The sequence below is a fragment of the Mizuhopecten yessoensis genome, unplaced genomic scaffold, assembly GCF_002113885.1.
Source record: "Mizuhopecten yessoensis strain PY_sf001 unplaced genomic scaffold, ASM211388v2 scaffold2597, whole genome shotgun sequence".
In the NCBI taxonomy this organism is placed as follows: domain Eukaryota; kingdom Metazoa; phylum Mollusca; class Bivalvia; order Pectinida; family Pectinidae; genus Mizuhopecten; species Mizuhopecten yessoensis.
In genome coordinates, this window is record NW_018404625.1 from 250,304 (window position 1) to 264,447 (window position 14,144).

At 36.6% G+C, this 14,144-nt stretch overlaps 1 protein-coding gene across 1 annotated transcript in view; it reads right to left on the reverse strand.

Moving 5' to 3' along the window:
* Window positions 1-1,941: 1,941 nt before the first annotated feature.
* LOC110446154 (recQ-mediated genome instability protein 1-like) overlaps window positions 1,942-14,144 on the reverse strand; it is a 14,624-nt gene continuing 2,421 nt past the window's right edge. Inside the window, exons 4-14 of the mRNA XM_021491155.1 lie at window positions 13,934-14,044; window positions 12,760-12,879; window positions 10,901-11,034; window positions 10,004-10,155; window positions 8,864-8,925; window positions 6,325-7,279; window positions 5,787-5,869; window positions 3,522-3,635; window positions 2,958-2,999; window positions 2,603-2,656; window positions 1,942-2,119 (exon numbers count right to left, since the gene is read on the reverse strand). Of these exons, the coding sequence (XP_021346830.1) occupies window positions 1,955-2,119; window positions 2,603-2,656; window positions 2,958-2,999; window positions 3,522-3,635; window positions 5,787-5,869; window positions 6,325-7,279; window positions 8,864-8,925; window positions 10,004-10,155; window positions 10,901-11,034; window positions 12,760-12,879; window positions 13,934-14,044 (1,992 nt within the window). The 3' untranslated portion in view covers window positions 1,942-1,954. The remainder of the gene's footprint in view (window positions 2,120-2,602; window positions 2,657-2,957; window positions 3,000-3,521; window positions 3,636-5,786; window positions 5,870-6,324; window positions 7,280-8,863; window positions 8,926-10,003; window positions 10,156-10,900; window positions 11,035-12,759; window positions 12,880-13,933; window positions 14,045-14,144) is intronic.

Consider the following 14,144-nt stretch of genomic DNA (forward strand, 5'->3'; position numbering starts at 1 on the left):
CCTTCATTATCACGTCGTGTACTGACCAATTGCCACCAATAATGAAAATAGAAAATGAAGAAAATTGCAAGAAATCATAAATGTACAAGTTGATACAGCTGGTTTTTCATTTTTCCTAGAATGATTTATTTATATGTAGCCTTTAGACATTGGCATCATACCAATGGTGGGTAAATTAGTCCGATTGATCAGTAGGCAATTCAAAATGTATCTTCCAGCTAAAGTGCAGTCATTTAAAAATTCACGATCTTTTCATTATAAACTCTTTCAATTTGGCAGCTATATCTCTGCTGTATTTCCTTTTTTTTCATTTCAGAAATAGGATACAAACTCGGACAATACTGTGGGGGAGTTTTTAGGTCACCTGAGACAAAGTCTCAAGCGACCTATTGCGATCACCTTTTGTCCGGTGTCGTGCGTCCATAAATAATTTACATTTTCGACTTCCTCTCAACATCTACTGAACCAATTGTAATGAAATTTTGCAGGAACCTTCCATGGCCAAAGGTCAACCAAAATTGTGAACTATATGGTACCCAGCCCCCAGGAGCTTGAGGGGCGGGGCAAAAAATGGTCAAATTGACAAAAATTTCAAAAATCTTCTTCTCAAGACCCAGATATGGTAGAATCAATTACTCTTCATAGATGGAAGGGTCTTAAGGTGCTTTACCAAAATTGTGAATTTCATGACCCTGGGGTCTCATGTTTCCCCCTGGGGAGGGGGCAAACTCTTTACCATAGTTTATATAGAGAAATCACATTTTTGACCAACAGTTGTTTAATTTCCATTGGAAAAAATTCAATTTGGGTTAGCATTATCAGTATTGGAAAGCAGGTCGATGGTATGCACAGATCAGCCCTGACTGACCCCCAGGGGCTGATGGGTGGGGCCAAAATGGGTTGAATTGACTGAAATTTCAAAAATCTTCTTCTCAAGACCCAGATAGGGTAGAATCAAATATTCTTTAAAGATTGAAGGGTTTTAAGGTGCCAAAATTATGAATTTTATGACCCTGGGGTATCATGTTTATCCCTGGGAGGGGGACAAAATTTATTATGGTTTATATTGGCAAATGATACTTTGGATATTACATGTCGATAACTTGATTGGAATTATAACCCCGAGTTGACAGTTTGATACTTTTAGAATTTTGAGCCAGCCCTACCCCGAAGGGCTGTAAGGCGGGGCCCAAAGGAGTCGGCGTGCTTGAATTTCTTTTTTTTCCATTTTTCTTGTTTAGAATCAGAGGTGCTAGTTTCAAATACTTTTCAGTCTTAAATCTGTATGATAGATATTAAAAAAAGGTGGTTTTATTGTTTTTTGTCACTTTGAATATTTCTGTTCATGTTTTAAAAACAAAAATCAAATCCCTGTATAAATATATCAGAACTCAGGTGACCGTTAAGGCTCATTAGCCTGTTGTTTAAGAGAATCAAACTTTTTTATAAACGGGTACTAGGCGACCAATACGTCAATGCAAACAGGATTGTTGTCAGGGTCCTGTCCCAACCCCAACGACTTAGTCCCGGAGTCGGGGCATGAAATCAGTTAAGATCCCTACCCTATAACCATAAATACAGTTGCTGGGCTTGCTACAATACTTGCTTGGTAGGCAATGCAGGGATGTACTGGTGAACAAAGTACTTCAGTCAGTGGCTCACCATTAAGCTATTGAGGTGGTTTAAAACTCATGTTTGCATTTGGTGTATGTCCCCCTTTTTTTTTTTTGAAATTTTGTCCTTTATTCTTTGTGAAGACAAAATCTTATGTGCTATATAGTAAGTATAAGGGATGAATTCTGATCTTGGAACATTGATTTTCTTTAAAGGTTCAATGGCAAACATTTTAAAGCAAAAACATATTTCCAGTAGATTGATTTAACATAGCAATAGGCATTACATAGCTGTTTTTTAAGATCATATCAAGACCAAAGACAAATGAACAGGAAATAAATTATTTATTGTCCAAAGATTGAGTGACTCTAGTACGGAGAGCGTTGATCCTCCCAGGAGTCATCTGGTGAAGGGCTACGACCTCTGGCCGGGATTTAGAGGGCGTCACTCGTATCTCCATGATGCAGAGTAGCTCTATCAATTTCTGTTGACACTGTTGTAAGCCCTGTAATATATGTTGTAATAATAACCGATTTAAAACAGCCGATTTATCCAGAAATAAGCCCAGGGGGTATACACAAATCTCTAACTCAAAGTAGCTAGCTATAGTGGGATGGGTTATTTACAGCATAATGAAATATAGCATCCATTGACATTTCTAATTAACTCCACTAGATATATGGGTGGGCTTATTGCCATAGAAATAAGATTATAAATTCGTAAAAAAGTTTGACTAAGTTTATTTTATTTAGAATTCAGTTATCATTTGTTGAGTCTAATATGTTCACTAAAAGATAACTTAGTTTTTTGTGGGAGTGCATGAGAACTGCAAGTGATTTTCAGATTTGAACATATTGCATTGTTTAGGTAATATTGTAAGATATCACTTTATAATTTATTTAATGCAATTTAACAAGAGCACTTTCCAGTAATGGTATATATACTTGATACTTGATCAATAAGCCTTGATACCAGGGTGAGTACATACCTCCACAAGTACATCTTTGATGCTGGGATCGTGTTTCGACCTTTTTTTCATCACCTGTCAAAATAAATTGACAAAATCATAGCAGATGTATTTATATATTTAACATTGAGAAACAAAAATTTTATCAACAGAAAATAACATAGTATTGAAATAGGATAACATTCCAAGTGACAGTTCTTCGATCTTGATCGATCATTAGAATCACATTTTTTTATTTTTTTTTTATTTTTTTATTTACAAACAAAATGAGTATCGGTTTATAGATAGCCCCGTCCTCCGAAAATTTTGTCTTAAATCAGGTAAGTCTTTAATCCTTTACTGATTATTTTCATTAGATGAAAGGTAAGATTCTTACCATGCTGTCAGGAGCTGAAAATCCAATCAGACTTGTCAAAACCTAAACCACAAAAGAAAAGAAAGGCTTAAATCAGCGTTAAGTGTTTTGCTTGTTTTCTTTTGCTAAAAGAACAAAAAAGAAGACTTGTTCTTTCACGAAAACTGGATTTAGTGATAAATTTTATTTCCAATGTAAACAAAGTCTAATGAAAAGTAATACAATATCCAAAATTGATGAAAATATCACGACTACAAATTTTTTGAGTTTTGTACCAAGGGAGGCAACTCAACTTCACCAGTTACATTTTTACCAAGCTTATGATCATCCCTTCACTGTATCTGTTAATCTGTTTTTGATAATTAATTGTGTGAGTTAGAGACAATATAATCGAAACTTGGAAAATCAATCACTGACAGTTCTAAAATTATTGAAGATTATTGAAGATTTTGGACATTAACCTCAAACAGGAATTATCTTTCATAAAATTGTATATTTTATTTCCTTGATAGAAATTTCTTGAAAGCAATAATTCTACTTATACGTATGTATTATCCAGTATTATGGAGAGAAACCGTGACCTACCCCGCTGGAAAGGTCAACGTCCAGACTGTCTGACCCGTCGTTAATCTTACAGGCCAGTGTCCACTCCTTCCCACCAGAGCTGTCTAGTCGACCAATTAGAGTTGAGATGTAAGCCTGAAGGTAGATTTTATAATCATATAATATACTGATATTCATTTTACATACATTTCTATTGCACAGAATTTCACTCAATCATCAGAATCATCATTTAGTATAGAAATGGAAAAAAATAAGTTTCACACGATTGGAACACTTTGGTGAAGAAAGAACATTGCATAGCAGAGCATTAAATGTATTTTTTTAATGAGAAATACAATAGTCAAAAGTGATCGTAATGTTGCTGCATTAACTATCAGAACTGAAATGTAAATGAATCTGAAACAGAAAGATTACAACAAGAGGCCCAATGGGCCTGAATCGCTCACCTGGTATTAATCTCACACTTGTAATCTAAAAAGAGGGCTAAAATACAACTACAGGCAGAATATCAGTGTTTGATTCATAAGAACCCATTAAAAGATTTAAACATATGGTGCCTGTGACCTTGAATGTTGAACAAGGACATTAGGTTGAAAGTTGGTCAAGGTCATTCATTTGATCAAACTTTGTAGTCCTTCATCCCAGCATGCTACAGCTGGCCCAATTTCAGTACCCTGGGCCTTTTGGTTATTCAGAAGAAGTAGTTTGAAGAATTTACGACATTCGACACCTGCGACCTTGAAAGTGGGTGAAGGTCATTCATTTGAACAAACTTGGTAGCCCTTCATCCCAGCATGCTACAGGCCCAATATCAGTACCCTGGGCCTTTTGGTTATTGAGAAGTTGTTTGAATACTTTAAGACATTTGACCCCTGTCACCTTGAAAGTTGGTCAAGGTCATTCATTTGAACAAACTTGGTAGCCCTTCATCCCAGCATGCTACAGGCCAAATATCATCATCCTAGGCCTTTTGGTTACTGAAAAGAAGCTGTTTAAAATAACAAGAGGCCCATGGGCCTAAACGGTCACCTGAGTCCTACAGTATTTATTTTTGTTGTTGAAATATGTACCAATTTGAGTACAAAATAGTTAAGTATAACGTTACCTTAAGTTTGTCTGGACCATGAGCTGATCATTCCTAGACCGAGTTTCAGTTAAACTGTCCTATTAGAACTTGTTTTTAAGTTTGAAATAGTTTTTTCAAAATGGCGTCTGTGGCGGCCATATTGAATTTCTGATCGACCCGAAAAATAATAACAATTTGTCAGGACCATGAGTTGATCATTCCTACAAAGTTTCAGTTCAATCGGCCCCGCAGAACTTGACTTTAAGTTTGAAATAGTTTTTCAAAATGGCGGCCGTGGCGGCCATATTGGATTTCTGATCGACCCGAAAAATAATAACAATTTGTCAGGACCATGAGTTGATCATTCCTACCAGGTTTCAGTTCAATCGGCCCAGCAGAACTTGCCTTTAAGTTTGAAATAGTTTTTAAAAAGTTGACGCCGTATAGACAGGCAGGTGAGCTAACAACGCCTCTTTTAGATGGAATTTCATTTCATTTCTTTCTCTCTCTATCTCTCTCTCTCTATATAAATTTTAGTAAGAGTTTCAAACCAAGAGACAAGTCTATGAAAATGACACATCCTCACAACAGCTAAAGCAATATGAAGATGGTGATAATTTTGCATCCACTAGTTAACCCATGCACCTCTATAAAGTCTTATTTGAATCTTACCAAATCAAACACTGGGTAAGTCCAGTTTAAAGATGTAGGGGTGAATGTTATACCTGATTCACCTAGACAAGCTACCATGGCACACCACCAGGTACCATCCTATGGACAACAGGCCCACCATTCCTTACTGCCAGTCACTATATACAGACAACAGGCCAACCATTCCTTACTGTCAGTCACTTTATACAGAGTACATGCAGGCCCACCATTCCTTACTGTCAGTCACTATATACAGAGTACAGGCCCACCATTCCTTACTGCCAGTCACTATATACAGACAACAGGCCAACCATTCCTTGCTGTCACCCATTCAAAGTTGAATATCCAAAGTCCTTTAATTTGTTCTTTACTTGATGTGTAGCTGTTGATAGGAGGTTTTAATGACTGGTTAGCCTGTTGTCTGTATATTGTGACCGGCGGAGTGTCATGCTTACTGGTCCAGGTTATGACATTCAGTGAGATGACACTTTGACAGGACACTGCCTCCATATAACCTCAGCTGTTCCGAGGATGCAAAACCTAAAACAATTCAATGGATTTACACTGACCTTGACTTTGAATGTAACACTGTCCTGTGGGGTCAGTTGTTTCTTCACAATAGACAGGTATGTGAACGGTTCAGCATCAATCCCTTAAATAAATCATTTATCAAATCAGTTATTTTTCACAAGTGCAACAGCTCTTGCTGTTATTGCTTTAAAGCAGCATTTTGGTTGGTAGGTTTTCTCTTTGAACTGTACAATATTAATAATACAGGATTTAAGGTGGAAATCACATATGAAAAATAAAGTTCTTATCGAAAAATAATCACGAACATTATACAGTACATGAAGAACAGCAAAGATGCAACACTGTTTATCTAGAAATTTTCGCTGCAGTTTAATTTTCTTAGCCTTTTTTTCATCCTCTGGAAAGAGGATGAATTAATCCTTACAGCAATCATCAGTCAACGATGTAACTTACATAGCAATTAAATGTGTAAGGCGAAATTAACACTGGGCGTGTTTGGATTTCATAGGCAAAGGGCCAAAGTTTGACTGGGCGGTATACAGTAATCTTAGTAAGAAGAATCTGTAATTATATTACCATAGGAAGTTTTGACCAAAGGGAAGTCTGTTAATTTTTTCTGTCCATCACAATTTTTCGCTGCATTTCCATTTTGCCCGATAGGTGATCCGTTGTCCATCCGTCTACTTGGAGGGGTCCTTACAAACTTGTCCAGAGTAACTTGACCACCACTGACCCTCCTGTTCACAACAGCTGAAGGACATACGATGCTGACCAGTGAGGGAGATTCTAATTTAACAGGTACGTTAACCACATTATCATCAATGGATGCTTTAGATGAAGTTGAAAATAACGGCTTTTTAACACTTTTCCCCATACCTCTTCCCACAAGCCTTTCCTGGCTATTTTGTGTGTTTAATTCAAGGGGAGACAACAATTTTTTAACCTTTTCCCCAGCATTTTCTCCAACAGAAATCTCAAACGTATCCGGTTCATTTTTAACCATTGGTTTGGATATCACTTTTGAATTTGAAGCACTTCTATTCACAATTACTGAAGATGGAACATCATCAAAATCATCAAAGTCATCCTCGAAGTCGTCATTGAACATGGAATCATAGTTTGATGGCATCGAAGCCTCTTTCACACATGCACTAGAACTGTCACTAAGTTTTTGTCTCTTTCGATTTGGCGCCTCTTCAGGAGAAGGTCTTCTATCTGCTCTCGAGTCAGAAATCAAATTCCTTAAAGAAACATTTTCGTTGTATTTTGATTGACCGTTCTGTTCCTGCTTCAGCCCACCATTTGTGTAGGATCCACGGTAAGACTGGGCTGATGTGTTCTTGTTCTGTTGAACATTCCTAGCCGTGGACAAATTGTTGTTTCTGCTGTTTGCTGCAGTGGCGGACTGGGTGTTGGTCCCGTTGCTTGATACAACCCTGTTGGTGTTATTGTTGCGGTGACCAGGTTGTGGCATGTCCATACCGTCCAGTTCATCCATCATCTCGTCCATTGGCAAGTCTTCCATGTCCCACTGTAACAGACAACCCGAATATGATACTGGGTACATGTATTATAAAAAATACCTTAAATATTCGCTTTAAGTCAGCAATTTTTTTTTTCCGCGGATGGGGGTGGGGGGGTGTGAAATGATAATTTCATCAAGAAAGGGGTACACACTATACTCAAGAACAATCCAAAACAAGTCCTGCGTCGCGACAATTTATTATAAATTTTTCGGGGATTTTCGAAAATATTTTGAAATATATTTTACCATTACAAAAAGTTGTAAGTTAGAGTCATAATACTCAATACAATCGCATATATAAACTCTTCAGCAGTAGGCCTAACTTTCAGGTCTCTTCGACGTTACGTTGTGCATAATTAATACAGCAAATGTGAAAATGAGCTGACAAATTACATCGTAATTACTAATTTGTACTCTTGAGGTTAAAAATGCTGTTCTTGGGTAAAATGATGCTGAAATATTCAATCATGGCAGCTCGAATGTGCCAAAACGACATCTGGAACATTGTATGTTTATAACAAACTTGCCAGGCACTAAGATACTGTGTCAAATGAAAACATCTTTATAACAAGTCAGAGTGCTTTTACATCTATCTAGCAAATGATTTATAAAAATAATACCTGAGACTAAGATTGTGCACATAGTAAAAAGTCTTTATATCAACCTTGTTTGGGAATCGGGTACTTAGATTCTGTACAGAAAAAAACATCTTTAAAGATACTGTGTATGGTGTAGCATCTTTATAGCAGACCTGCACGGCCCCGGAGAGTCGGGACAAGATCCAGAAGATAATTCATGATTCTACAGGGGGACCCAACATAAGTTGCCTCATATAAAAAGTGGGATAGAGTAGTGATAGGCAATCGGTTAAAAGCATAATCGATAATCGGTTTATAATCTGAAGTACCGGTAGTAAATCGATCGATGATAGATTGCATAATCGGTTTATAATTTTATGGGACTGAATACCCAGTTAAAGTGAGAATGCTACTAGTACATCGACAGACAGAGTTGTTAGGTAAATATACCCTGAGTTTCACTCTTTTATAATGAATGGGTTTCAAACAACTTTCATGCCTTTTTATTAATCATATAGTACGAATCATAAGAATATATGACTTTTAAACCAAACTTTACATGGAAGACATTTAAACACTTTGATTTCAATGATGAACTGATTATATCGATTATGGAATTTATAATCGATAATCAGAATCAGGAATGGGAAAATGATTTTGATTTTTTCTTATACTCGATCATTAGTCAATCACAAGGAGATTATTTTTGTATTTTCCTGAACCTGCACAGAGTGGGTTGCTTTTAAAGCTGACTATTCTTTACATCTCACAAATCAATAATAATAATAATAATAATAATTGGAGGTTCTTATATACCGCTTTATCACATCCTAGTTCGTAGGTCGTCTCAAAACGGTTCACAAATTATTATCCGTGGTTATAGGGCCTTTGTAACCAGCCAATACATTTCTCAACTCCCTGGGGAGCATATATACAGCCAATCAGAAAGTACGGAGAAATAAAATTTCTTCATGCTTAAGCATTAATTAATATTCATGAATATGGCACCTACCTCATCTAAAACAGCATCTTCAACCAAAGGTTTGATACTGGAACTGGGTCTTGAGTTCCCCCCTATAAAGTGACATCACAAAATGATTAATTCAGTTAACAAGAAAATAAACTATTACAGTATCGGTGCACTATTTCCTCTCGTCTTTCTTTTATTTTATTCTAACGAAAGTAACAACAATATTGATGTTGGACTCCGTACCCTGAAGCATAAAATCTATGATGAAAGAACATATATATAGTAAAATGACCACACTGCAGTAACAAAAAATATTTTTTATTCATCGAAACTTTTAATATGACCCTGATATGTGAAATAGCATGAGGTATTGGAGGACTGAATATTTGTCTGAAGATCTAACAGTGATCTACATCAAACCAACCCTGGTGATGTTCATTTAAAGGTATGATAGGGGATGGAAAATTTGATAGAGGATGACAATTGTACTTGTTTCAAGCCTATTTACCAGTAAAGTAAAATAGATTTAGTGTTAAAGAAATCCTCTCACAATTTTGTTTTTAGTGAATACAATTGATAGTAATTAAACAAATGTTTTGTTTATATATATACCATATTGGATGGTCATGTACAATGGATATAGATTTATATACAATTTATCATAATGATTACATGTTGACAACAAGAGTACCGTGGGGCGGAACAATATATACACCCGTCGAATGCCATATAGTGTTATATACTTTCTTACATTGAAATAAGATCTGAATCATTCTAAGAGTGGTTAGCCGACATGATATAAGAAATGTAGGAGAAAATCTCCGGACAAAAAATCAAATACTGAAATGAACAAAGGGACAATAACTTTTTTGGAAAAATCGTCGAATCAAAATTCTTTGTAGGGAGACACAACTTCATATCATGATTATAATGTGTATCAATTGCAAGTTTCAAAGAGATCGGTAGCAAAATGTAGGAGGAGATTGCCGGACAAACAAAAGTTTACACCGGACGGACGACGCCATACCATAATACTCCCGTCAAATTTGATGGGCGCATAAAAACCATGATAATGTGTCTGATAACGTTTTCAAAAGAAGCTGCAATCAAACTGAAGCACTCCCTACAGTGCAGTGTGACAGACAGCCTTTGACATAAAACCATGTCGATTTTACTGTTTACCTGGCATTGCTGGGTTTCTGTTCATGGATGCAGATCCTCCCCTATTGTTAGGAGCTAAGGTAGAATTTCTGACAGATGACTGGCTAGGTTTGATGTCTGTGTCACTAAATTCCTGTCTGTGAACACTGCCAGCGTTATGCATACTTGAATCCCTGTAAATAGAAATCACAAAACGACCCCAGCTTTAATGATTAATGCACATAGGGAAGATTATATGTTATCAAAGTTTCATATTCATTTTTGCAATGACTTTCCTCCGATATCTATCGGTATTGCTTTTGGAAAATCACAATAAAAATATTCAGTAGATCAGATTTTTTGTAAAGTTTCATTTCTTCTCTATTTAAAGTGTTAACTGGCCAAGTCTTACTGAAGGACCCTGGATTTTATGTACTGTACTGATTGTAAGAAGGTCTTATTTCTGGATATCTTTGATGGTTAGATGTCAGACTTAAACTCAATGAATGATTTTAACCCCTTGAGAAATCATACCCATTCACTTAGTGCTCTCTTAAGGACTGTAAGCCACTGCCTTACAGTACCCCCTAGAGGGCTTTGAGCCATTGACTTACAGTGGTCCCTTGAGAACTATAAGCCATTAACTTGAGTGCCCAATAGATAAATTGCCCCATTAACCTACATTGCCCTCTGGAGAACTCAGACCCATTGACGTAAGTGCCCCATAGAGGATATTGCCCCATTAACTTACATTGCCCCCTGGAGAACTCAGACCCATAGAGGTAAGTGCCCAATAGAGGACTCTGATTCATTGATCATGACCAATTGACTTACAGTGCCCCCTGGATGATATTGGCCCAATGAATTATAGTGCGTCCTGGAGGAGTTTGACCCAATGACTTACAGTGCCCCCTGGATGATATTGGCCCAATGACTTACAGTGCGTCCTGGAGGAGTTTGACCTTTGTGTTTTCCTCCATTAGAGTGTCCACTTCCCCTCCCAGCACTTGGAGATTATTGTTGGTCAGAAACAGCACCCCTCTTCTACACAGCACAGAGCCACTGACAATCACCTAGGAGTAGAGAAGCGCAAATTATAGATATTTTCATAACCAATTGGCCCTAATGTTTGTACTCTATCAAACAAACTACGGATTAATTTTTGATAGGACCTGCTTCAACATATTTGTCTTCCATCATACTAAACCAGATTAGTCCAGGTGTAAAAGTCATTGGCTGTCCCTGAAGAGACCAGGATTCCATTCCCAGTACAAGCATGGAAATTTCAGCAATATCATTTTCTCAAAAGCCTTTCGGATAAAAACCAACAGATCCCACTTCATAATACATGTTACAGGACATCTCTGTAGATTTTCATCACAACATTTTCACCAATTTAGAATTTACAGCCCAGAGAATTTTAAGAGTAAACAAAATAGTTTTACCTTTTGACCTTAAAGGGAGATAGTCATGGTGACCTACATGTGAATACAGGTCACTGCACACTCCTTGTGGGTGATGTAGATGTAGATGAAGATACACTTCAAGACTTGTCAAGATAACTTAACTGTATAAAAGTTCATGTCCAGACAAACTTTCACAGGAAACTTGCACTTATTTGACCTTTGACTTTAAGGTCAATGTCACAGTGACTTAATTACAGTGCATTGGGTTTGTTTGAGTTTCACGTCCTATTAACAGTGCTATGCACAGTGCATGGTATGCTTTCAGCAGGTTTTTTCAGGTGAACTTGAGGTTTAATCAGGTGAAATTGAAGTAATGTTAAGATATGTTTTAAAAGTCATGGCCTGGATAAGATTTCATTAAAATAAGTGTCAGTGCTAATACAACATAGCTACATTTGTACCTTCACTAAAACATGACAAAGATTTTTTTTACTATAAATTACATCAATCTGATTAAAATCATATGTTACATGGCTTCGTTAACTTCGTACTACGCCTGAACATCTGAGTGTGCCGCAGTCAGGGTCACGTTCAGGTGACCTTTATATTTACAAATACTCATTAAATTTTGACCAATCAGAGACCCTCTTTCAAAAGGGCGCTCGGAGTTGTAACATATATGTCGGACATTGATGAGAATGATGCGAAAGTTATGAAGTTATTTGAGATTGATCATCTGAAACCAAACAGAAAAAGATATTCGAAGCTTTATTAGAGAAGAAAGACTATAGCGGTGTTGCCTACGCAATTATTACTCAGTGGGTACGTTTTCCTTGGCGTCGTAGAAACGTCAGTTCCCGCCGCCATATTTGTTTTGGAAAACTAATCTGTTCGATACCCCTCGCTATTTATCATCAACCATGATATTCCGATGTGCTGGCAAACTTTTGCCAGCGCGCCTCTGATTGGTTCATCTAAAGGTCACTTGAACGTGACCTTGACCGCGGCATATTCAGATGTTCAGGCGGAGCCATGTAACAGATGATTTTAATCAGATTGTATATTACATTAAATGAAATCCACTTTAACAATTGAGCTCACCAGTAAATTTAAGCTATCCTCTTTTTTAGCTGTTGTTTTGAAGGATAGTTTTCCCAAACATTTTCTATACAACTAGTCTATGCAGTTCATCCAAATGCTTCATAAATCGACCACTTTTAACGGGCAACGAAGGTGGCTGGACTATCAAGTATCAATGCGGCTTCACAGTAATGAAGAAGAAGATAGGTGGTCAGGTGGAACAGACTCATCTTTCACTAATAATCCAATGTTCAATTCCAAATTTGGAATTGGAAGATAAATGAAATTTTAAAATAAAAGTAGAATAAAGACCTTTGTGCCAGGCTGGAGGTTATTGTTTATACAGGTCAGTGGTTTGTATTCCATTCCCTTTATGTTGTTAGTGCCGTCAGTCAGGTTCAACATCATCATCTGTGAAGGTTTGGGTTCCCACTGAAATTTAAACAGGTAGATATAGCCCATAGGGAAATTGATGCGTTACAAATTATTTGGGTCATGAATTTTGTAAAATAGTTTTGTATTTTTTTTTAAAATAAAATAGGTAATTTAATGTTTCCAAATGTTTGGTTCTGCATCTTGTAAATTAATTTTGTATTTTTAAAAAATAAAACATTGTTTACACTTTAATCAGAGGATACAATTTTCATACTTTAATTAAATCTTTCCCTACTATTTTAGAGAATCTTTATTGTTTTCTTATCTTTCTAACGCAGAACCTCATTCATCTTAGTTTAAACATTATTTATCAGAAACTGACACAAGTATGAATTTATATAAATTATCTTCAGAAAGCACTAATAAACTCATTCTGTACCGCAACTCCGGTCCGGATTCCGTACTGGATGTCCTTACCAGACTCGCACCTACACATATCACACTTTTTTTTCTAAATACAAGTAGATTTTATCACGACTTATATTAAAATATTCATATTTACTTAAATAAGTCTCAATTAATATTTAGTGAAGAATTTACGACTGTCCGTATGGAATTAAGTCGCCGCCATATTGTTTATATTGGAGACCATTAAACGCAAACATCTTGCGGCAAATTCGAAAACAATAGGTCAAATGATGAAAAATATGTACTCTGCACCTTTAAAAATATTTCTGTCCAACTGATTGTTGCTGATTTTAGCAGCAATTGATTGGATTACGATACTGTCATGTGCTATAAAAAGCTTAAGATAAGACAGGTAACACCAAACTCTTGTCGTGTGTACACGACAACGGGGATGAGACGGCCCAATATTTTGTCATGTGTACTTTTTTACATGACAACAGTATGGAAAGAGTTAACACCCTCATCATAGCAGTGTAATATCTTGACCAATACATTTACATTATAAAGGTTCTAACCCTGGTATGAACTTCATGGGTGAGTGCAACAAAATCTAATCTGATATTACACGAAGTGTGTCTTAGCAATGACCAATAAAGTTCAGTGGTGGACAGTTTAGACTAGCTTGAGAACTTCTGTGACGTACCGGTTTTTGGTCACTGGTTTCTGCTGACACCTCAGCATTGGAGTTGGTGTTACCTTGTACTTTTTGTAGCTGTGAGTAAAACGACTTTCCCACGTCCACCATGGAGTCGATCTGGGTAACACAGACAGAATAAATGTCAGAAGTGAAGAAGGATTTATTGTTTAATGTTGATTAATACATGCTAACCATATTTTCTCCAATTAACCCCCCC